This window comes from Microcebus murinus, chromosome 4, assembly GCF_040939455.1.
Source record: "Microcebus murinus isolate Inina chromosome 4, M.murinus_Inina_mat1.0, whole genome shotgun sequence".
In the NCBI taxonomy this organism is placed as follows: Eukaryota; Metazoa; Chordata; class Mammalia; order Primates; family Cheirogaleidae; genus Microcebus; species Microcebus murinus.
Window position 1 is genome coordinate 112,880,319 of NC_134107.1, and position 24,650 is coordinate 112,904,968.

Sequence of the window (24,650 nt, forward strand, 5' to 3'; positions counted from 1 at the left end):
AGCTCGAACGGCTTGCAACACGTCTTTGGGGTGTCTTGGGAGGGCCTCAGGGCTTACCCTGGGGACCACGGGCGGAGGAGTGCCATACATGATTTCAAAGGGGGTTAAGCCTAAATGATAGGGGGTGTTCGGGGCTCGGAACAGGGCGAAGGGAAGGAGGGTCACCCAGTCCCCGCCAGTCTCCAGGGCCAATTTAGTCAGGGTCTCCTTTATTGTTCTGTTCATTCTCTCTACCTGCCCTGAACTCTGGGGGTTATAGGCACAATGTAGCTTCCAATTGGTCCCCAGAGCCTGGGCCAGTCCCTGACTGACTTGGCTGACAAAAGCAGGTCCATTGTCTGATCCTATTCCCTCTGGCAGTCCATATCTAGGGACTATTTCCTCCAATATTTTCTTGGCTACCGTCAGAGCAGTCTCTTTCTTAGTGGGGAAAGCCTCTACCCACCCGGAGAACGTATCCACCATAACTAGCAGATACCGGTACCCATACTTTCCAGGTTTGACTTCTGTAAAATCTATTTCCCAGAACAGTCCTGGCTGCCTCCCTCTTTCCCTCGTACCTGCATGGGTCCCTTTGACCCTCCCTGGCTGCATGACTTGGCAGGCTCGGCAGTCCCGGACGATGTCGTCTGCCACTCGTCCCTGCGACATGAACCTGAGCTGGGCGGTGTTTAACAGTTGTAACATTTTTCTCTTTCCTAAATGTGTGGTCTGGTGTAGGTGTGTCAACAGGTGACGTCCCAGAGTCTCTGGCACTATCAGGCGGCGTTCTTCGTCTCGCAGCCAGCCATCTTCACCTTTTTCCGCAGTTAGTCGTTTTGCAGCCCAGGCTTCGTCTGCACTGGAGTAGTCTGGCAGGGGAGGTATCTGTCCCATGCCCGGGGGCGGAAGGCTGATGTGTAGGATATTTGGTGGCGTAGCACCCCCCGCCGCTTTCTTAGCCTCGGCATCTGCCCGTCGGTTGCCCCTAGCCTCCACTGAGTCTCCACCCTGGTGTCCCGGGGTGTGGACTACCGCTACTGCCTTTGGCAGCAGGACAGCCTCTAGCAAGCGGAGGATTTCGGGCTTATGCTTGATCTCCTTCCCTTCTGCTGTGATGAACCCCCTCTCCCTGTAGAGAGCTCCGTGTATGTGCACAGTCCCAAAAGCATAACGGCTGTCAGTGTATACCGTCAGTCTCTTCCCTTGGCCCCGGCAAAGAGCCTCTGTCAGCGCTATCAACTCTGCCTTTTGAGCAGATGTCCCCTGTGGGAGGCGTGCCGCCCAGACTAGTTTGCCCTGGTCATCGACTATGGCCGCCCCTGCGTACCTGTGTCCGTCCCGGACGAAACTGCTCCCATCTGTGAACCAGATCAGGTCGCTGCTTGGAAGGGGGCGGTCTTTTAAGTCTTTTCGGGCCATCTGGGTTTCGGCCAGGATCTCAAGGCAGTCGTGCTCAGGTGCAGCTGAGTCAGGGATGGGCAGGAGCGTGGCTGGATTCAAGGCGGTGGGGGCCCGGAACTCGATGCGGGGAGCGTCCAGCAGGAGTCCTTGGTAGTGAGTCAGCCTCGCATTTGTAATCCATCGTCCCGGAGGCTGCTTCAAAACCCCTTCTATAGCGTGCGGGGTAGTGATGAGCAGCTGCTGCCCTAAAGTAAGCTTATCAGCGTCTTTGACTATCAGAGCTGTGGCTGCGATCATTCGCAAGCATGCTGGCCACCCTGCCGCCACTGGATCCAGTTTCTTTGATAGGTATGCCACAGGCCTTTTCCAGGGCCCTAGGGTTTGCATAAGCACCCCCTTAGCTATCCCCGATTTTTCATCTATATAAAGGTGGAATTCTTTGGTAGGATCTGGGAGCGTTAAGGCAGGGGCCTCTAGCATGGCTGCCTTCAGGGCCTGAAAAGCATCCGCCATCTGCTCAGTCCATTTCCATGCCAGCCCCGCCTTACACCCTTCATACAAAGGTCAGGCCTTCTCTGCGAATCCCGGAATCCAGAGGCGGCAGTAGCCTACCGACCCCAGGAATTCTCTTAGCTCCCGGCTAGAAGTTGGGGTAGGTATTCTTAACACGGTTTGCTTCATTGCCTCAGTTAGCCACCTTTGGCCCCCTTTTATCTTATAGCCCAAATAGGTGACTTCATCCTTACAAATCTGGGCCTTCTTTGCACTGGCCCGGTACCCCAGTTCGCCTAGTACCCTAAGCAAGTCCTTGGTGCTTTCCAGGCAAGTCCAGGGATCGGGGGCGGCTAACAACAAGTCATCCACGTATTGCAGCAGAGTTACCTTTGGATGGTTGGCTCGGTACTCACTCAGGTCATCTTGGAGGGCCTCGTTGAACAGAGTAGGCGAGTTCTTGAATCCCTGGGGCAGTCTCGTCCATGCCAACTGTCCGTGGATCCCTCTCTCTTCATCCTGCCACTCAAAGGCGAAGATCTCCTGGCAGCGTGTCACTATCGCCAGACTGAAGAAGGCATCTTTCAAGTCTAGGACAGTGTACCACGACAAAGTAGGGGAGAGAGAGCTCAACAGGGTGTAGGGGTTTGGAACAGTAGGGTGGATGTCCAAGGTCCTCACATTGACCTCCCTAAGATCCTGCACGGGCCTATAGTCCTGTCCCCCCGGTTTCTTTACCGGCAATAGGGGTGTATTCCACGCCGACTGGCATTTCCGGAGAACCCCACTGTCCAGAAGTCTCCGAATGTGGGGCATTATCCCCATTCTGGCCTCCTGGGACATGGGATATTGCTTGACTCTGGCCGGCTCGGCTCCGGGCTTTAATTCAATGTAAAGAGGCGGCCTGTGCTTGGCCCACCCCGTTCCCCCTGTCTCGGCCCAGGCCATGGGAAACTCGAGGAGCCATTGATCTATCGCTTCTCCTCCATGTTCAGTGAGCTGGTATAGTCTGTATTCGTCTGCCTGAGCTAGTGTCAGAACCTGGGTGACCCGGGGGCAGGAGAGGAGGTTACCTTCACTATCAGTTATTGTCACCCCTTCTTCTTCAAAATGGATTCGGGCCTTGAGCTTGGTAAGGATATCTCTGCCTAGCAGCGGAGTGGGACACTCAGGAATAACCATAAAGGCATGGCTCACCTGACCTGAGCCCACGTCTAGCTTTCGTCGTGTAGTCCATCGATATGGTTTGGTTCCAGTCGCCCCCTGTACCCAGCTGGTTTTATTAGAAAGTTTTCCCCTGTCCTGGGTTAGCACGGAATGTTCTGCCCCTGTGTCTATGAGGAAATTAACTGGATTCCCCTCCACTCGCAAGGTTACCCTGGGTTCGGGGAGGGGAGCCGAACCCCGTCCCCCCTACTCATCTGCTTGGCCTGCCATCAGGATCCTTTCGGACCCTCCCAACTCTCGTCCCCCTTTCTTCCGGGGACATTCCCGTGCCCAGTGCCCATGCTCCTTGCAGTTGGCACACTGGTTCCTGTCAAGCCTTTCTCGCCGAGGTTTGTCCCTGTTTTCTGGTCTCACTTGTCGCCCTCTGCCAGCTGCAGCTAGCAAAATTTTTGCCATTTCTCTATTTGCCTTCCTCGCCTCCTCGGCCTGGAACTTCCTATCCTCCCTTCTCATCCTCTCTACCCTTTCTTCCGGTGTCTCCCTATTATTGTATACCTTCTCTGCCACCTCTAAAAGGTCCTGCAACGTCTTTTCCCCTAATCTATCAATCTTCTGTACCTTACGTCTAATGTCAGGGGCCGCCTGATTGACGAACGCCATCATAACTGCAGCCTTATTCTCTTCTAATGTGGGATCTATGGGGGTGTACTGTCGAAAAGCCTCCATAATCCTTTCTAAATATGCTGCCGGGCTCTCTTGGGGCCCCTGACGGATGTCTCCTACCTTAGCCAAATTGGTCGGCTTTCGTGCCGCCATGCGGAGACCGGCCATCAGAGTCTGGCGGTAGACTCGGAGACGCTCCCTACCTTCAGCCTCATTGTAGTCCCACAGTGGTCGTTCAAGGGGGAAGGTTCGATCAATGGTTCTCGGGTTTGTAGTAGGCCTGCCGTCTTCTCCCGGAACCAGTTTCCTTGCTTCCCCCTGAATTCTTTCCCTTTCCTCTGTGGTGAAAAGCACCTGGAGCAGCTGCTGGCAGTCATCCCAGGTAGGCTGGTGTGTAAAAAGAACAGAGTCTAAAAGGTTAATAAGGTCCCTGGGGTTATCAGAAAAATTTGAGTTTTGAGATTTCCAGTTGTACAGGTCACTGGTGGAGAAAGGCCAATATTGATAAGTCTGCGTCCCATCGTCTCCCCGGGGCCCTACTGCCCGTAGGGGAAATGCCTTCACAGGCTCCGGGTCTGGAGTCCTACCTGTGCGTTGCCTAGTGCCATAGGCCGGTCCTCCCTCCCCTCCAGTGGCATCCCGCTGGGGCGCAGGCACCTCGGGGGCTGCTGGGGCCGCGAGTGCTGCTCTGGGATTATAAGGGGGAGGGGCATTCCATTCAAGCCCGGTCAGGTCAGGGTAGAGGTTAGAGTCTGGGAGAACCTTGGCGGGTGACGAACCTGGCTTCCCCTTCTTCCCAGCCTCTTGTACTGTGAGGATCTCTGTACGTCCCCTAAGGGGGGGCACGAAAGCTCGCATCCAAGGCGGGGGGTTTCTGACCAGGTCCTGCCAGACTACGATATATGGGATCTGATCGGGGTGCCCAGGATGCCCAAAGATTTTCTCTTTTACCTTCTCAACCACGGTCCTGTCAAAGGACCCTTCCTTAGGCCACCCGACATTGAACATGGGCCATTCGGCTTCGCATAAGGTGACCAATTTACCCTTCTTAATCTCTAAGGACAGATTATGGGCCCTGTCCTTTACATCTCTAAAGTGGCCCAGTACAAGGGAAAGGGGCGTTGTCATGGCTTGTCCCATGGTGGCGTAAGACAAGCAACTATAAGGAAGTACCGGCTCCGGTTTTGATCTAGTCAATTCCAGTCCTCGGCACTCCGATGTCTCCTCACGGGTCTTAGCGTGGGCCTGTGGAATCAACAACCTCACTCACAAAACCCATTCATTCAGACAGAATACAAAAGCCGGCGACAAATGAGACAGACGACAGATAACATACGGAAAACGAATTAACAATAAACCTAACCTGGTCCGGACCTGCTCCCCGGTATCCTCCTGACCGAGCCCTTGGCTACAAGGTCAGCTCCGGAGTCCCAACGGAGCCAGAGGACATGACCGAGCCCTTGGCTACAAGGTCAGCTCCAGCTCCTCCTGACCGAGCCCTAGGCTACAAGGTCAGCTCCGGAGTCCCAACGGGGCCAGAGGACGTCTCCGCCTGGCTCCGACCGGCGACCCACCAGCGCGTCCGCCTAGGTCCTGTGCCGGCGTCCTGATCCGGGGTCCTGCAAGGGGATTCCGCGTCCCTTGCCCAACACCACACCCGGCTAGTCCGGGGTGGATTTTCACACTCCTCCCTCAGCCCTGAATTCTATCCGATAGTCTGTGGGGAAGGCAGATCCCGGACGAGCCCCCAAATGTTAGGGACCGACCTTCCACAGCCCCACCGGACAGAAAAGCAGAGACATTGAGGATGCAATCACAAAAGAGGAGGTTTATTTTCTGGCTAGCCAGGGTCCGAGCCTTCGAGCCCCAACGCAGTGGTCGCTCTCCTTAGGCAAGGACCCCGACCTGAATTGCGGGGTGCCTTTTATCCCCCCCCCAAAGGGCCCTAGCAAGGCACAAACTAATTATGCGCTGGCCATGAGCTGACCTTTGAAGTGATTAATTTTCTTTGAATTCTGCGCGATCCCTGTGCATCCCACCTCCCTTTTGCCTTTCTTCACAACCCAAGAGATAACCGGAGGTATGAGTATAAACAGATGTGTGCTGTTCGCTAATTGCCTCACCCTGCTTCACACGAAGGGGGGCGGAAAACTCTTTTCTTGTTGTGCCACTGAGATGCTGCCGAAGGGCCATCGAGGCGCCCCCACAAAACTCAGGAAGAGCGAAGAAATCACATTTCACACCAAAGATGCTCTTTAGATCTGAGCAGGCTGCCCAGTTGGGGGAGTGAATACTTGTTTGAGAATTAAAACCCAGGTTTGACACCCTTTATTCCAACAGCCAACGTGGGTTAGTGGTGAGGACACACAGTTGCAGCCAGAGGCACGTGGGTGTGAGCCGACCGCGGGACCCTGGACAGGTCCTTCGTGTCTGGCAGCCTCAGTTCATTTGTGAACATAAGAAACAATGGGACCATGTGATCTGGCATCCGGGGTCTCCCACGAATAGCTTTTTCCCTTTAGACTCTGGCCCTTCCCTACCACTCCGCACCTTTCTCCTTCTGTGTTGTGTGCTCAGCACCGGATCTGTCTGGTCGGCCGTTTACAATGCAGAAGCAATTTTTCTACGGTGACCACAGATCTCAGGAGATAAACTAGAATAGGCAAGCCACAAGCGCACAGGCACACTTAACAGAGGGGACTCAGTGCCCCCACATGGTGGACACTGGGACACAAGACAGACAAGGCAGTCCTGGCCCTGCCCTTAGGAAGTGCACTTTTTCCCAACAGCATCTGACATAGAGTAGGTGCTCAATAAGGGCTTGGAGAAATTGAGGGAGATGAAAGGAGGAGACACGAGGACGAAGATCCCCTGGGGCACAGGAGCTGCCTGGGAAGAGCGCTGGGCCTGCAGTGGCGCTTGGGGTTGCTTAGGGAGGCGGGGCCGAGGGTGCGCCCCAGGATCGTGGGACAGTGAGGACACGAGCAGGTGACGCTGGTGACCAGCTGACACAGGGTGCCTTCGAGCGCCCATGGAGAGAAGCTGGGTTTCAGAGAAGCTTGCAGTCCAGGCCGGGAGGCTGGGTGTTACCCCAGACAGTGGAGGGCCATGAGATTCCACCCCCTGAAAAGGGAGGAAACACAAGAAAAGCAGTGATTAAGAAGAAAAACCCAGGGCAGTGAGTGCGATGGACGAGGTGAGGAGAGCACCCAGTCTGTTGCCAGAGCCCAGGCCGGGGCGACAAGGTGCTGGCCTTGGGCGGTGGCAGGGGGAATGGAGAAAAGGTGAGGCTGGGAAAGATGGGGAGAAACGCTGGGCCACACTCAGTGATAATTATTAAAAATAATCGGCCATCACTGATGTTATTAAAAATAAACGATTAATAATAAAGGGCTGCTGCGGCCTGCGCCTGTAGTCCCAGCTACGGGGGGAGGCTGAGGCTGCTGGATCACCTGACCCCAGCAGGTCAAGGTTGCAGTGAGCTGTGATCGTGCCAGCCTGGGTGACAGAGCAAGACCCTATGTCCAAAAAAATAAAACATGGAAAGGGGCACTGACTGCCAGGCCTCACGCCGGGAGAAGGTCCCTGGGCCGATGGGGAAGCAGGTGGCAGGCGAGGGGCGCCGCCCGGGGCAGGACCTGGGCGCCGCGCCCTTGGACGGCGGCCGCCCGCAGCAGGCTGCGATGGGTGTGTGTGGAATAAGCGATGTCCCCAAGGAGCTCGCCGTGTCCTTGGGGCTCTACACAGGAGGTCACAGAAATGACCCAGGATCATTCGCATCCCCTTCTTTGGAGTAGGAAAGAAAATGGGTGAAAGGAAACAGGCAGCTCCGAGCGAGGCGCACCTTGGCGCGGACCTACTCCGGAGCATCTGCGCTTGCGCACTGCGCCCTGGGCGCGGACGGAGCCGCCCCATGCCTCAGCGCACCTGCGATCCACACCAAACACTCAGGCACACGCGGTTTAAGATCCGTAGGAAAAACATCTCATTGATTTTTCTAAAAAGTGATTTTAACATAATGTGCAAAAACTAAAATTAGACTGAAAGGGAAATTGTCAATTAGAGTGCTAATTGTCTGCCCCCCATAAAAATAATTTGCAAGTCATGTTTTTTGGGTGGTTGTTAAAAACTATCCTGTGTTTCTCGGGGGAGGAGAAGAGCCAAGAAGAGCCATAGAAGAGCCAAGCAGGTCCCAGCAGACCAATGTGACAGCAGAAGCCCTTAGGACGGTGGCTGCAGGGCCTGTGCCCACCTCCAGCCTGCTCAGATCCCACCCACATCTGCTCTGCCCCATTCCTCGGCTCCTCTCTCCTAGACCCCAGGTGCCTGCCCGCCCTCCTGGCTCAGACAGCCCTCCAAAGTGGCCTTGTGGCCACCCGCAATCCATCCCTCCACGCCTGGTCTCACGGTGGCCTCTCCCTCTGGGCACCACCCAGTCCAGCCCAGCCTGGCCCCCCAGGAGCCTCCTGTGCCCCACCTGCCCAGGCATCCTCACCTGCTCCTCCCATCCAAGAGGAAGCAGGACTCGGGGACTGGGACGGCCACCCACTGCAGGTGCTGCCTGGTAATAGCATGTCAGAGGACCTTCTCTCTGTACCCACCAGCTCCAGCTGACGACCTGCAGGCGCCCTCTGACAGCGCAATCTTTGGCAGCCACTGGCTGCCTGGACTCTGTCCTTGCAAGAAAGATTTTGAGATGAAAGAATGAGCTGTGGAATCATCGTTAGAGGAAGGAGAAAAGAGCCTGCTGAGGAGCCCTCCCTGCCCACCTGCCCCATCCCGTCTGCTGCCCCAGCCCACCTCCCTCTCCTTCCTTTCTCTCCCACTCTCTGCACTTCACTCCTGCACTCTTTCTCCTCTCTCCTTTCCTTTGCTCTCCTGTTTTGGTGCCAGAAACAGTCTAATTACAACAGAGAACTTGAAGAGACAGAAAGAAAAACCATCATACATAGCTGATTAAAATGTCCTATAAAATCTAATTCGTAAAGCTCAAATCAGAATAAGAAGTGTTCCTCCCAGAATTCAAGGCCAATCTGATTTCTAATGAGACTCCTCAGAGACTCCACCAAGGTCTCACAGGCTGTGGCCCGCTGCCTTCCTGCCTGCCAACTGCCTGCGAGACCGCACCCCTCCCTGGGGAGACGCCAGCTCTGCTGTCTGTCCTCCCAGCTCCCTTGGTCCGTCTTTGTGCCCCAAGTGCCCTTCCTGGGGTCGCCTGCCACTGAGCGCTCGTCCTGTGTGTGGTCTGAGCGCAGGCCTGCGGCCCTAGCATGGGCGGCAGCCGGTGTCCAGGAGCTCTGTAGCTGGCTCTCCCAGTCGGGGAGGAGAGGTGGTGGCGGCAGCTGGCCCCCCAGGTCCAGTTTGCCACAGTAAGGGCTGTGGCTGCACAAAGCAGGGCGGGAAAGGGTGAGGGCTCAGAACACTGATGGACCCCAGCTCCAACCCTAGCTCCCCCACTCATTAGCTATGTGACTTTGGGCAGGTTACTGTACCTCTCTGATCCTGGTTTCTTGGTGAAATGAGGCATTTCTGCCCTAAAGTATCCATGTAATTAAGTGGATTGCAGGAGAAAGGGACATGTAAAGCACTGACGGCATTAGAGGCCCCATGCTCAGTAAGGGTCGATGTCCCGCTGTCAACTGTGGCCTTCAAGGGAGCATGGGTCACGTCACCCTTTTCCTTTAGCAACTGCCTCCAGGACCAGGCTGAGGGGCCCGCACACTGCACAGCTCAGTGGGTGAGAAAGACCGGGGTTCATAGCCTCGCCTGCCACCAGGCAGCTCCCTGGGCAGCTCAGCCACACCCCAAGCCTCTGTTTCCCAAACCCGTGGGAGTGGCACTGCTGACGCCCACAGGAGGGCTGCTGCAGGTTTGGTGAGAGGGCACGCAGGGTAGGAACCCACAGGCACTGCTCCTGCTGCCATCCTCACCCCCGTGCCTCATTTCCCCACCTGGAAATGGGGATAAAAGCAGCACCTGCCATTTTTAGGTGGATGAGGATGAAAATATTAACAAGCTAATATTTTAAAACCTTAGAACAGAGCCTGGCATCTTGTGGATGTGTGTGTTTAATGAGATACTGGGAACTGACCAGCTCAACGGCTCCGTGCCATCTTGTTTTGGGGTGTGGGTGAGGAGGGGCAGGGTCCACCACTGATTTTGTCCCGAGCAGTCACGAGGCTGCAGGAAAGAAGGGGACAGGGAGGACCTGGCGGGACCTGACCACCTGCTCCCTCCACCACTTCTGCCACAGGACTGCCACCCGCCCCTCTGAATTTGGCCCTAGGCCTATCTGGGAGGCTCTAAAAAACAACAAAATGATTTAATCAAAACCACACCGCTCCCCACCCCCACTGCCCTCATCATAGGCAGGCCCCTCCCCTGCGTCTGCTCCAGCGTGGAAGTGTGCGCTGCGCCAGGACGTCCCGCAGCACCCGAGTGGCACATCCCAGGGGTGGCAGGTGATGGCCCCTGGAGGCTGGGGTGTGGCTGGGCCAGCACAAGTGTTAGGGGTTGTGAGCAGAGGGCTGCACTTGGGAGCCAGCCCTGGCAGGAGGTGACGGGGCTGGGGCGGAGACGGGGTGGGGGTGGCGGGAGTGCTGCCGGACCCCCAGCTGGAAGCCAGCAAAGCTCTGCTTGCTGAGGGGAGGGCGGCTCCCGCGCTGCACCTGCACGTGCCTGACCCTGTGCTTGTGTCTTTCCTAGGCCAAGTCTACTCCTTCAGCCAGCAGCCCCAGGACCAGGTGGTGGTGTCTGGACAGCCGGTGACACTGCTGTGTGCCATCCCAGAATACGATGGCTTCGTTCTATGGATCAAAGACGGCTTGGCCCTGGGTGTGGGCAGGGACCTCTCAAGTGAGTGCCTCCCACCCATCCACCGCTAGGGGGCACCCAGCTTCCCAGGCGTTCGGGGTCAAATTTCTAGCTTTCGCTGCAGCTACCCTGGGCAGAGTCAGGCTAGGTGAGCCCTGAGTCCATGAGCAATGAGCCCACGGGTCCCTGAGACTATGAGTAATGAACTACAAGTAACCCCCATCTGGCTGTCAGTTCCAAACCTAACTTCATGTTGCCCCAGAGAGTCTGCTCCAAACTCAAACATGACTCCCATGAAGTCTGATTTCCAGAAATCAAGTGTTTCTGTTTCTTGGCCCAAAATGTACCCCCACTTACCAAGGCATGATGATGAAGGAAACAGAAGCACAGCCTGGCTCTCCTAGGCCTCCTACCCACCAAGGAGCCAAGAAGCTGGAAACTCACAAAGAAACCTGGTTGATCTTAGGGGTCATCATGTGATGGGAAGAAAAGAAAGACAGGACATGTCTAAAATAAACTCCGAACCTTGTTCAGCCCGCCCAGGCTGGTGTTCAGCAAAGCTGCCCCAGGGGTTGGGGGTCCCGTGGCTGTTGCCTGCTGGCGTGCAGACTCACTGACTCATGCTAACCTTTGTGAAGGGGGCCCTGTAAGCCCACACAGGCGCCTCTCCAGGCCATCCTCTCCCCAGGAGAAGCAGGAATGGAAGGGTCCTCGTGGCCCCATCATGGTCAGCCACCACCTTCCTGCCCTGCAGAGAGCAGGCACCCGGGTGTCTGTGAGGCTTGGCACAAGCTGGGCGCCATTGCCCTGTGCTTTGGGAATGGCTGAGGGTGGAGGAGAAGAGAAAAATATTATTCAGTTAGAAAGTAACCTTGCCTCTCCCATGGTATGCAGCTGCAGGAAAGGGAAAACAGAGTGATGTTTAATATTTTAAAATGTGAGTTATGTCTTGCCAAAAATCTATGTTGAAACATTATAGCATTGGTCAACAGTAGTCTCAGGGTTTGAATACTGCAGCCCAGCTGAGCATGGATAAAATACACAATAATATCTCCAAAATATACTGTGCTGCCATAAAGTTTAAGTGTTATGGGAACCAGCCAATTTCAGAGACTCTGAACTCCCTTCCCCTAGAGAAACCTTTCCCAGCTAGACTCGCTAGTGCACCAGGTTGTGGGGAGGGGTGGGTTCGGCATTGCCCTGGTGCTGGGTCAGGTGGCCGTCTGGTTTCCTGGCCAGGACAGCCTTCAGTCAGGGACAGGGTCTTGTTGGGTCAGTGGCCAAGAGGAGGCCCAGGTCACTAGGGATTGTTCACAGAGTGGTCATTGTGGCATTGATAATTGACTGGCTTCCAGTTCCATAAATGGCTCCTGGAATCCAGGATTGGGGCCTGCTCAGCACTGAAGGACAGTGGCCTTGCATGAGCTAGGGTCTGTTTCCTGTCCAACTTGACTTGGTTGGCCCCCTCCATGCAGAGCCAATGAACACAAGCTCCTGATAAAAAAGTAGTTTATGGCCCATATTTGATCACTTGTCCCAAAAATAGCATCATGGCAATAATGACAGATACTTGCATGCTCAATAAATACTGCTTTCTTGCCTGGTAAGAAAGTAAACGTAACAGAGCTCAACTTCGTACGGCAAGTGTCCGTGGAGCACGGACACTGCAGATGTCTCCCTCAGTGTTGTGGGGCTTCAGCCTGCTGCTCCCTGTCCTCCCCCACTCCAAACACGCAGCCCCACAGCGTCTGCCGGGAATGGCGCCCTCGCTGAAGACCAAGTGTCTTTCTGGTCACCAAGGCCCGAAAATCAGTCAAGGGAAACGACTTATGAAAACACTCCCTCATGTTGATAGAACATTTTTCTTCTGAAAATCTCAATTATTTCCCAGACATTATCTCATAAGTCTACAATGATCTGGAGGGGAAAAGAAAGATTTTCCCCTTTGTTTGGCAGGTAAACAAAGTCAAGTTGAGAAAGAAGTTGACTCAATTATACAGCCAATCCCAATGCGTGAGACTCTAACGCTTAACCCCAATGAGCCCAGAAACCTGCCTGCTCTCCCTTAGAAAGATGAAGACTTCTTTGGCTACCTTACCTTATTCACTCTTGTTTTTTTTTTTTTTTTTTTTGAGACAGAGTCTCGCTTTATTGCCCAGGCTAGAGTGAGTGCCGTGGCGTCAGCCTAGCTCACAGCAACCTCAAACTCCTGGGCTCGAGCAATCCTCCTGCCTCAGCCTCCCGAGTAGCTGGGACTACAGGCATGCGCCACCATGCCCGGCTAATTTTTTATATATATATCAGTTGGCCAATTAGTTTCTTTCTATTTATAGTAGAGACAGGATCTTGCTGTTGCTCAGGCTGGTTTTGAACTCCTGACCTTGAGCAATCCGCCCGCCTCGGCCTCCCAGAGAGCTAGGATTACAGGCGTGAGCCACCGCACCGGGCCAAACTCTTGTTTTAATTTCAGTTAGCATTTATAGACTACTTACTGTGGGCCAGCACTTCACATAGGTTATTCTATGTAATTTTCGCTGTAACTTTATGAGGCAATAGTATTGTCCCCATTTTACCAGTAAGGAAACTGAGGCACAAGGAAGTTAAAGTAACTCCCCCAAGACAACAGAGCTAGGAAGTGACGGAGCAGGCATTGGAACCCAGGCAATTTGATTGCAGAACCCAGACTCTAAATATTTTTGCCTCCTTTGGGAGTACCAGGAGAGAGTGATGATACTGTGGAAAGAGCTAGAACGTCCTCAGAATCTATGCTTCTGAGTCTATGTTTTTGAAAGATGCTGCCAGTCCTTGGGATAGCATCACGGCTCCCCGCCTAATTAGGCAAATACAAACACACCCATCACTGATGTTTTCAGCAGCTCACAAGAGAGAAGTCCTGCTGCTGATAGCTTGCAAGACAACAAAAACCCAAGCTCCAGCCAAGATGCCTGCAGGGGACCAGGGACTAATCACACAAGATGTGGGGTCCAGGCCAGCGGGAGGGGCTGGGGCTGCGAGCCAGCTGTGCTGGGGCAGCGCTGCAGCACAGAGAGGACTGGACCAGAACCCTCGCCCGGCCCTAGGGGTGCCAGCTGAGCCTACCTGGGCTCCTTCCCAGAGCCCAGCAGAGGGCAGGAGGGGTGGGCAGGACAAGAGGCAATGCTCTCGGGCAGACAGCTGGTGGCCTTGTGAGCATCTCTGGCCAGGCCAGCACAGCTGAGGAGGCAGGGCCATTTGATCGCACAGTGAGGACAGTGGTTGCTGTGAGGACACGAGCCTGGGGGCACAGCTGCACAGGAAGCGCCCACAGAGCACTCCAGGAAGGCTGGCAGAGGGCCTCAGCCACCTCCCTGCCCTGCTGCAGCCCACCCCCGGGAGGCCTGCCCACCCTGCGAGACCCTTAGCTTGTGGAGGTGGGAAGGGCCTTTGAGCTCTTCTAGTCCAATGTTTCATCCAGTGTAGAAATCGCCTCTGCACCATCCCTGAGGGGTGCTCCTCCAAGCCCTGCTGGAACACAGCCAGTGACAGGACGTTGCTACTATTTCTGGCAGCCCACATCCTTGTTGAACACCTCAAACAGCTCAGAATATTCTGAAGAACTTCCCCAGGTGGATTCTACTTGTTGGTGTGGTGCCATCCTCGAGAACTACATGAACATGTCTAACTCACACTAAGGGCCTTTGAAATATTTACATGCTCCCTGTCTTTGTTCCTGTTTCTCTCTCACTTGCTCAAGCCCTCATCTTCTCTCTAAAATGCCGGGTGTGTCTCCAGCCCCGTCCACCATGGTGCACGCCGAGCTCTCCGGCTGTCCTGCAGGGCCCTGCCGGAGGGGTGGGGCAGAGCTGGCCTCTGAGGAGAGGAGGGGACCAGCACAGGGGTGCATGTGGGGTTCAGTTATAAACCCACACTGTCAGTGAGGGGACAGGTGGACGGTGGGTCCAATGGGGAGAAGCTGAGAAGGTCTGGAGGTGGAGACCCGGGACAGAGAAGCTCTGCCCAACTCGGCCAGCGTGACTGAAGCTGATGTTTACATTCAGCCCTACACAGCAGCAGGGAAGCTGATCAATGTTTTATCATCTTCAAACTTTTATTTATCTATTACTCATTGCCAATGGTATAAGGGGCCCCAAATTCCTAAGTGTCCCAAGTGCCTCCTAAGCGCTTAATCAGGCCCTGGAGTTAGGAGTGGGCAGCAGGAATGACTAGACAAGGGACCCAAGGCTCAAAGTGACCGGAGGTTGCTGGACACCAGAGGGGGGACTCAGATTTCTGCTTCCTGTCCATTCTGAAACAAAACTTTTCCCAAGTCACTCTTGATCATTTTCCAAATATTTCCGTTTTTTCTTCCTTCCCTCTCTTACTCTGTCTTCTCTCTGTGATTCTCCGCCTGCGAGTGTGTGTGTGTCTATGTCTGTGTGTCTCCTCGCCCCGTGCGCCTCCTTATCACGGTGCACCTCTACTCGGCTGTGCCCAGAGCTGAGCACCTGCTCTCCGGAGCAGGAACCCACTGTGTCTGTCCACACTCAGCATTTCCATCTCTCCTAGTAGTGGCTCCTCCAATTTTCCTAAACTTAAAACCAACAGTACCCTTGTGCACACACACGCACCCACACACCCACACACGCACACTCTGCCCAATGCCCTGGGAAAACTCTTGCTTTGTTCTCCTTGCACTGAGATCGGGCCAAGGATCACCTGCTGGGCCAGTGTCTAGAGTGCCCCTTCCTGGGTCCCCCCTGCTGTTCCTATTTGTCGGGAGTGTCTCCTGCACCCCTGCCCAGCCCCTGAGCTGCCTGCTGTCTCCACAGGTTACCCGCAGTACCTGGTGGTTGGGAACCACCTGTCAGGGGAGCACCACCTGAAGATCCTGCGTGCAGAGCTGCAGGACGACGCTGTGTACGAGTGCCAGGCCATCCAGGCTGCCATCCGCTCTCGCCCCGCGCGCCTCACGGTCCTGGGTAAGATTGCCAGCTGCTCGTGGGGGCACCAAGGGCTCAGCTCCAGGAGGGTCCCTCCAGCCAGACTGGGGAGAACCCCCGGCTGGACTTCATCCCACAAGGCTCCAGCTACTCCTCTTCCCATGGTGTCCATACCACCCCATGCAAAGGCGACAAGCAAAGGCTCCTGGCCTGGGAAATCAGAAAGCCAAAGACCAACTGACTATGCCTCTGTCCTGCTCAGGTGTGTCTGCACCTCGTGAAGCTAATAAGGGCTCCTAGTGCTTGTTTATTCAATGGGAAAACACTCTGTGCGCGTACTATCTAGGCCAGGGGAGTGTGGCACAGTCCATGGGACCTTCCTTCTGAGCTAGCCTTCCTGGAGTGCTGACAAGCCCTGTCTGTCCACGCCCCTGTAGCAGCAGCCTGGAGTGGATTCTCTGTGGTCCAAGTTTCCATGGGGCCACCAGTGACCCTGGTGCCTTCCCCACCCCTTGCTGCCCCCTGGGAATCCCAGCTCTTGGGTCACTCCTAGGAAAGTTCATTTTAGGTCCTTATTCCATGCCATATCTTTTCCCTTGGTCTGTCTTCATCTTGCCTTCCCAGGAGTCCAGGACCCTGGAACATCCTGCCTGAAGGCAGGGAAATGGGCTCGGTGACCTCTTGCACTGCCTACTTCTGACACAGAGTCCAGCCTGGCAGGCTCTCTCCTCTGGCAGGTGTTGCTGAGGGTCAGGGCAGCTGGGAACCAGGCCTTGCACACAAGTAATAAGAGCTCACATTTGCAAAGCGGTTTACAGCAGCTCTCAAAGCTCTTGCACACACATAACCTCAGCTGTTTCTGACGCTGTTCTGGGACAGGGATTGTTGCCCCAGATGAGAAACTGAGGCGCAGGAGATGCAAAGGGCTCCTGGCAGCAGCTCATAGCCACTCATGTAGGAGTCTGCCAGGCGTGGGCGTGGGTGGAGCAGGGCCACCCAGCAGCAAGTGTTGTGAAGGCTCGACAACCGGGCCAGCAGCTGGGTTGTGCAGCTTGCCAGTGGATGGGCGCACGGCGGCTCAGAGACGGGATCCTTGAGAGTGTGTCAGGCTGTCTGCAGATCTACATGGCCAAACACACCAGGCACATGGGTCCACACGCGGCAGCTGGTGGCCACTTACCAAGCTCAGCTCAACTTCTGGAGGGGCGGCGGGAACCTGGGGCCGGTCTCAGAAACCTCCTTTGAGCCTCCTCTGGCTTGCGATGAAAGGAATGAGAAAGCAAGCCCAGCCGGGCGGGGCAGACACACTGGGTGGCGTGGCGGCGCGGCTTTCTCAGGAGTGGCGCACATCAGGGGAGCTGCAGCCGGTGGCGGCGAAAGCAGGAATGAGCCTACGATTTGATGTGGGGGTTGAGAGAGAAGAGCAGGAGGATTTAGGACCTAATATATTTTTTCTGATTTTGAGGATTGCAAAATGCCAGAAAACATTTGCTAAGCAAAGTAGTAGGAGCTCACCCCAGAGGTGGCTCAGCCCCGGTTCTCAGAAGAGGGGCCAGAGATGCCGCAACAAGAGGAGCCCAAGCATCGTCCACTCCTCTGGCTTGACGTGGCACCAGAAACAGATGGGGACACATCTGTCCTTGCGGGGCGTCACTGCCCAGTCACAGCCAGCCACCTACACTTCCCTTCCTCTCTTTTGTCTTGGTTAGATAACAAAGTCCTAAGTATTGAAGCCCAAATTATCCCAGACCTTTTATAGATAAGAAATCTGAGACTCAAAGAGGCAAAAGCACTTACAGAAGGTTACACAACTTAATTAACATTCAAAATCGACTCCAAACCAATGCTCTTGGCTCAGTCTCTTGTTCCCAAACGCCAGGAGAATCTTACTTTTCCCAGTGGTGCAGGGCCGGGCTTCTCGGAGCGGGCTTGGGGTCCCATCTGCACAGACTCCATTTTGTCTGGGGTCTCATCCCAAAGGCATGTGCCCCCCAATCCAGTGGGTGGCCTGGCACTGCCCTCTGGGCACAGAGCTGGATTTCCTGGGGGATGTTTTATTCAAGCCTGAGACCAGCTAAAAGGGGCGAGGAGGAGTTTTGAGGACCTCACCAGTGTCCCCTCAGTGGAACTCCTGAGAGCCAGAGAGGGAGTCTGAGAAAGCGCCTTGGCCAGCAGCCTTTCAGGCAGTCTCCACGGAAACCCTCAGCCTGAGCAGGCTGACCCAGGCAGGACAGAGCTTCCTCGCTCCACCAGACCCCACGGCCGGCAGGCCCCACCTACTGCCCTGAAGAAGGTCCCAGTGCAGAAGCCACCGGAGTCTGGAGAGGGAGCTCTGGGCTGTGCACGGCGGGTGGGCAGAGCGAGGCTCCCGCAAGGGAGGAGAGGCGCTGCTGCATCCTGGCCCCGCCTTCCCAGCCCCTTCTGCGTTGCTGTGACAGCTCAGCCCAGGAAAAGGTCCCCGCCAGTTCCTCAAGGGGGATCTCCCTGTGTTCCAGGAATGAGAGAGCTTCCTAATTTAGCCTGTATTTGCCTGAGATAGATTTTTAATTAAATAAAGAGCCTGATTAGAACCTGCAGAAGATGTGAGAGCAAAATCAGAGGGTATTCCGGCAAAATTGCAAAGCAAACACTTTGGCTAGAACAGAGGGAGGCCCCCAGGGTCTTCCATCAAAGCATCAAGTGAGGAGGGCAAACATGAGAGATTACACAGCCACCAGATGTGCGTTGTTAAAATGCATATCTGCCAGCAGCGTGCTCAGAGAAGCCGGAGGGCTGGTTCACAGAGCCTGCCAGGCTCCAGGAGGGCACGGGGGCTCGGCCTGGCAGCCAAGCCTAGAGTCACAGACACACTGATTAGCGCTGTGTTTCCAGCTCTCAGATGCAATCAGACAAGGAGCAACTTTCAGCTGAGCATTCCCGGGGAGGCAGGGGGAGGAAGCTGGGAAGCGAGGTGGGAAGGGGGGAGGTGTCAAGTGTGCGAGGCTGAGAAAGGCGAAGACTGGGCTCCCAGTCCAGATCAGTGGCCGGCTGGTTCCCTCTGTGGCCGGCCAGCTGCCGAGGCCCAGGACGGCCTCAGCCCAGGTCAAGACCCGAGTCTCCTACCGCCTGCAGAACATCTCAGGGGGCGTGGCCCCCAGAAAGGGCTGCAGACCTAAGGTGACACACGTGGTTCCAACCTTCTGGATCCCGGTCTCCTCATCCCTGGAGTGAGGGACGGCAGGGAGTAAGAGGATTCCCGAGACCGTGTGGCTCCAAAAAGGACACGACTTCCACTGTCGGTCTGACAGGCTACAAAGCCATTTCAGGAAATCGGGCCATCCCCTGCTGGAACTGGGAGCCGTGTGGTGACTGAGGCACAGAAGAGAAGTGATGCAGGTGGTTTAGACAGCATCCCACTTTGAGGCTGGGAGATGGCACTTCTCGAAGTCCTGTCCAGCCCTGGAGTCCTGGACTTGGCTGTGGATCTTCCCTAGTCCCCCCTGCAAAGGCCTGTCTGCATCCAGCGTTCACCGTACCCAGCCCTCTGCAGAGCCTCGGCTCAGTCGGACATCGCAGGCCCCGGGCCTGTGCAGAGCTGCGCTGTGGTAGGCAGAGCCCTGGCCGGGAGGTAGAGCACCCTCTTGCACCTGACTGGCAGTGCGACTTTGGGCAAGGTCCTTAGGGCTGCACCTGGTTCTCTTCAGTTTAACTCTCTGTAACCAGTACTTAGTACAGAGCAGGTATGCAATAATATTTAGGTTTTTTTCTAAAGAATGAATGGTTTCTGGTTCTTCATCTGTAAAATGGGGGTTATAAAAATTCCAGTCCCATAGAATCACTGTGAAACACACACACACGCTGTAGACAGCACAGGGCCACACACGTCAGTGTTGCACACACACACACGCATGCATGCCTGCACACTGATCCTTTTCCCACCTGCAGGAATGCCAGGGCCAAAAAATATCCAGATTATTCCAAGGTCAGAACTATAAGGCTGGCATTGCACTTGACCTTTCCAACTGCCTAGAAACTTGGGAAGCAAGGAGTTGGGGAACCCAGAGCAAGGAGGAAATGCGTGACAAAGATTTGACCAACAAAGATTTACTGAACGCCTGCTACATGCCAAGCACCGATCTAGACACTTGGGACTCATTGGTAAACAAAAGAGGAAGCCGTCCCTGTCGTGGCGGGGCTCGCGCTCCGGCAGGGAGCAAGACGGTCGCCGAGCGACATGCAGACTGAACAAGCAAACTGTGCCGTTAGTGGGATGTTAGACAGAATACATGCTATGGAAAGGGAAGAGTGGAGCAGGATGGGAAGACCGGAAGTGGTGAAGGGGTGCTGAGGGACGGATTAATTACGGAAAAGGGCATTTTCCCAGCCTCCCTCCCCACTTCCCCCTTCTTCCTGGCTCGTTCTAATATTAACTCTGCTGTCCTGTGGCTCTCGTTAGAAATAAGGCTCCCTAAATGAACATGAATTATTTAAGAGGGACACTGAGTCAATTCAAACAAAGAGGGCATCTTTTAAAATTATGTCAAGCCCTGGATACTGAGAGGGGCAAACAGATAAGGTCCAATCTGTTACATGTCCATAACTTGTTCATTTTTCAAAAACAGGCACTCCCATTGCCACAGCTCTGCCAGAGGAGCTGCAGGGTCTCTCCTGAGTCCACCACAGTGACAGCCTCCCCTAATTCCCAATCCCCAAATCTTCTAGGGAGCCAGGTCCAGAGAGGAGCAGTGAATAATTTGGGGTCTGCCAACGAGGGCAGGCAGAGTTTCCACTGGGCGCTGGCTTCTAAACCGTATTTCCAGAAACTGGTTGTGAGAAAGCCATCCACAGTCGCCCAGACATACAAAGGCAGGTTGGTAGGGGATGGCCTGAGCAGTTCTCCAGGGACGAGAACGCCGGACGAAGCCCATGGTCCCACCAGGGCATACCGGCCCTCAGAGGCTGGACACACCGCCCACGTGCTGGAGCGCTAACAGCCAGCCTGCAGCTCCCTCCCTCCCCAGGCCTCTGGGCCCTCCTTCACACTGTTTCTGCCAGGAATGCCCTTCCCACCTTTCTTCCCCTGGCTAACTTGTGCTCACCTGTCAAGATTCACTTTAAACATCGCCTCCTCCAGGAAGCCTTCCTGAAGCCCACATGGCCTGACTGTCCCCCTCTGTGCCCCTTTGGCCTTCCTTATGCACCTTGATCATAGCAATCAATACATCATATAGAGAGTAACTGTTTTCATGTCTGTTTCCCCCACTGGGTCTCAGGAAGATCTTGCATCCATCACGCCTAGCACAGCCTAGGTTCTCTGTAAATATCTATCATGGTTAACTGAGGCAACAAGGCTTGGGGGAAAATTAGGAGCAGTTCACATGGACCCTCACAGCAGAGAACTTGCCTGGCAGATAGTGAGCCTCAAATGCACATGAGAGTTGTGTTGTGCTGCCTGTGTTGTGTTTAGAGAGGTGATATGGCTTTGTGGCTAAAAGCCCAGATTCTAGAAGCCGGAATGCCTGCACTGGAAGCCTGGCTGTGCCTCCTGGCAAGTTATTTAACTACTCTGTACCTATTTCTCCCTGTGTGGAATGGGGAAAATAATCATAGCTGCTTTCATAGGGTGATAGAGAAGATTTAATGAACAATATACGTAAAGTGCATCTCAGAATAGTGCCTGCTATGCAGCAAAGTACATAAGCATTGGCTGTTAGTATTATACCTGTTTTCATTATTGCCATTACTGCACAATGTTAAGAGACACCAGTGAGGGCCCCTTGCTTCCCAGGGGATCAGACTCTGTGTCCTAGAGAAGCTTCTACATGCAGCAGGCAAGGCAGAGGGGCCGGATTCCTGCAGGCCCCTCCTAGCAGCATGCCTGGGAAGAAAAGCAGAATTGATTTCCTTATCTGCCTATGAAGCATGTTTTGCCTGGGCCCTGGCCTGGTCCTAGGTGCCGCATCTCATTTGTGCTGTGTGCCTGTTTCCTGCCACCTTCATTACCCTGCAACCACCCCCAAATAGGACCAGCAAACAAGGCAGAGATGGAGAGGGAAACAAAAACGCCCTTGTCTCCTGCAGTTCCCCACGGGGCGGCACCAGAGCTGTCCTGTGTCTCGCCCCACACACCTCGCCCAGCCACCAGCTGCTCATGCCCTTCCTGGTGGCTGGGATACCCCAGTGCCACCTGGGCCGGAAGCAGGCTCCCTCTTTCTCCCTTTAGCCACTGCACACTCCTTGCCCTCCCAGCTGAGCTCGGCGCTCACCTGGGGCTCACCTACTCGGGCAGGTCATAGGTGAGCATAACCTGGGGACGTTGAGTTTGCCTTAAGCTGACAAATAGTCTTTCTTTCCTAAATTACATTGTGACTCCCTGAGGGCAGGGGGCTTACACTCTGGGTTCAGTACTGTATGCCATGCTGAGTAGCTGCCCAGAGCAGCTGCTGATGGGGCCACCTGAGACAGAGGGTCTCCCGCAGGTCTGTGGCCATGCTGGTTCTGGAGCTGGGTCGCTCTGGCCCTCCCTCCTGCCACACCCGCCATCCCGCTGCTGCCTCCCTGCCCTGCGAGTCTGCGCGAGCCCTGGAAAGGAATGGCCGTTCTGGCTTCCTCTCCCCACCCCATCGCCCATCTCCATCTCAGCCCCACTGGCATGTCAGGAGTCCCCTCCCTGGCCTGGGGTCACCCTCGTGGTGGGAACAAGGTAGGGGCAAGAGACTCACAGGTGCTAAAGCTCCAGAGGGGGTAGGGGTCCATCAGGGGCGGAGGCAAAGTCAGCACCTCCCTTCCCTGCCACCTGAGCATGGGTGGCAGGGGGCAGGCAGGGTCCTCTCCAAGAAGGGGGAGACCTGATGCAAGGGACCCCCACCCCAGCACACCCAGTGCCACCACAGGTGACTGGACAGATGCGGCCGATAAACTTTTTCGTCAGACGGCCTTTCTGGCGTGCCTTGGAAGCCCGACGCTGCCTGTGCTCGCTTGCCCTTGAAGCCGCAGCAGCGTCCCAAATGAGCACCCCAGGCCAGCCCTCCCTGCTTTCAGTGCCAGGACAAGGCAAACTGGGCAGGGGTCTGCTGCATTCAGGGTCTGCTGCACACAGAATGCTCAGCCTCCTGCTCCTGCCCAGTCCCCAGGGCCTGCTCCACCACCAAACGGCTGGCTCCTAGGGCAGCCTCACGCAGCCCTGAGGTGTGTCACCTCCAGACCCAGGGCATCGGCAATTCCTCAGACCCAGGCAAGACAAAGGGCCCTGGCCTCAAGTTGGGAGGCATGCATTCCTGCCCTAGTGCTGTCACCAGTCACCACATTCAGGCAGGACCTGGGAGCAAATCTCAGGACCCACTCTTACTGGTGAAATCAGATGCCGATGGAAGTGTAAGCCCACTCCACAGTCTAACTGTGGCTCTCCCTCATTTGCTCATAGTTTGGGAGCCAGGCACAGTGGATGTTGTTCCCCGATCCCCTCTTGCCTCCCTCCTGAGAGCTGCTTTAACCAAGCGTGACCCTGGAGATGCAGAGCAGGCAGAGCTGCACAGCAAGGAAAGCTCAGGCTCAGACCTCGGAGACGTGCACGCCAGGACCTGATCCTCTGGCGCCTGCCGTGGAGCGTGGGACCAGCACTGCCTACAACACACAGGGGCAGCTGCCTGGAGGAACTTCTCACCCACTGCACCCATCACGGACTGGCTCCTCTGGCCTGGGTGTCTCTTCCAACATTCCTGCAGGCCTAGAAAGGCACAGATGAGAGTCCACGCTGTCCAGTGCCCTACTGGGGTCCTTTTGTCAGGAAGCCCAGCTGTTCCCTGCCCATTTACAAGGTTCCCTGTGTGTGCATCAGTCATATTCGTGCACACACAGAGACACAGTGACAGCTTCAGGGACAGAGACACTGGTATGCATGCATGTACACACACAACTCAGAGCATGGCCAAGTCATCCATGTCTCCATGATAGACACAGCAACATTCTCTCAAGGGGATCAGTCACTGCTGGGAAATGGACAGATTCTTGGTGACTTGGCAGGAATATTAACTCTCACCCCCATGAGGCCCAGGAGAGGGGAGAGCACTTGAAGCGTGGCATCCTCAGCGTGAGGGCTGCTTCTCTCCCAAGTCTCCTAATGAAAAGCAAAACGGGGGAAGAGTCCCACCAGACCAGAAGACGGGACAGCCAGCCCGCTCCACCGCCAGCAAATCGCCCTCTCCCGGCTCTGGTGCCTGGGCACCTGCTGCCAGCCCCAGGACACTGCCTGAGGCCCACCTGGGCCCGCCTCTCCAGCCAGAGAGGCTAGAGCTGGACAGGGAGCACTCAAAGGGCCAAAAATAGATCACTTCTTCTCCACTCTGACCTCAGCCCAGGCCCGAGATGAGGGTTTCATGGCAAATTATGGATTTAAAACTGGCAATGAATCTCCATTACAGCATGAAATGAGAAAGGAAAATGCCACTAAATGGAAGTCTTCCCCCAGTAGCCCACGCATGAGGGAGGGCTGTCTTTTTAGGAGGGAGTTTAGAGACAAAGTCATGCAACTCAAGGCAGACTCAGAGGCCAAGATGGGAGAGGGAGAGTCCTGGGAGAGTGGACAGGAGCCGGAGCCCAGGGGAGGCCCCACTGCCTTGGAGCAGGACAGGACGCCACAGAAGCAGAGGGTGCAGTGCCCACTAGCCAGGGCCAGGACTGTCTCTCTCAGCTGTGGACAGTTTTCTGCAGAGAAAAGATGCACTGCTGCCTCCGGAATGGGAATGGCTGTGGCTTTGTTATTTTGGTGCTGTGATGGGACCTGTGTTGCGGGTCCAGCTGGACAAGCATTTGGGGACCTGTGACCCACCCTTTGTGTGTCACTTAGAACCACCATCCTCATCATGCCATACCAGGGTGACATCCCTGTAGGCTCTAGAAATGGAAGACACACCCCACAACTCTCTGTTCTGCTCCAACACGCACACACACCATTCCCTGCACTGCAGACCCCATGCCCAGCCACTGGCCCCTGCGTGTCCCTCTATCCCCAACCTCAGCTATTTGGTCTCCCTGTGTGCACCAGGAGAACTGTCATGATGTAACTCAGGCCTTGGGGGTAGATGAGGAGGAGCAATAGCTGAAGGGTCCACACCCCTCGTAGCCCCAACACTGACCCGAGGCCCAGGCCACCTGTGATCAGTCAGCAGCGTGGACAGTGTCAAGTCCCGGAGTCTAACAGAGACATGGCACCTGGAAAAGACATGCAGAGATACA

General features: G+C 55.3%; 1 protein-coding gene across 2 annotated transcripts in view; it reads left to right on the forward strand.

Annotated features, from left to right (window-relative positions):
* Window positions 1-24,650, forward strand: part of KIRREL3 (kirre like nephrin family adhesion molecule 3) — a 582,189-nt gene that overhangs the window by 468,650 nt on the left and 88,889 nt on the right. For both annotated transcript variants that reach the window (XM_012772310.3, XM_012772311.3), the window contains exons 3-4: window positions 10,411-10,560; window positions 15,327-15,476. In XM_012772310.3, coding sequence (XP_012627764.1) covers window positions 10,411-10,560; window positions 15,327-15,476 — 300 coding nt within the window. The remainder of the gene's footprint in view (window positions 1-10,410; window positions 10,561-15,326; window positions 15,477-24,650) is intronic.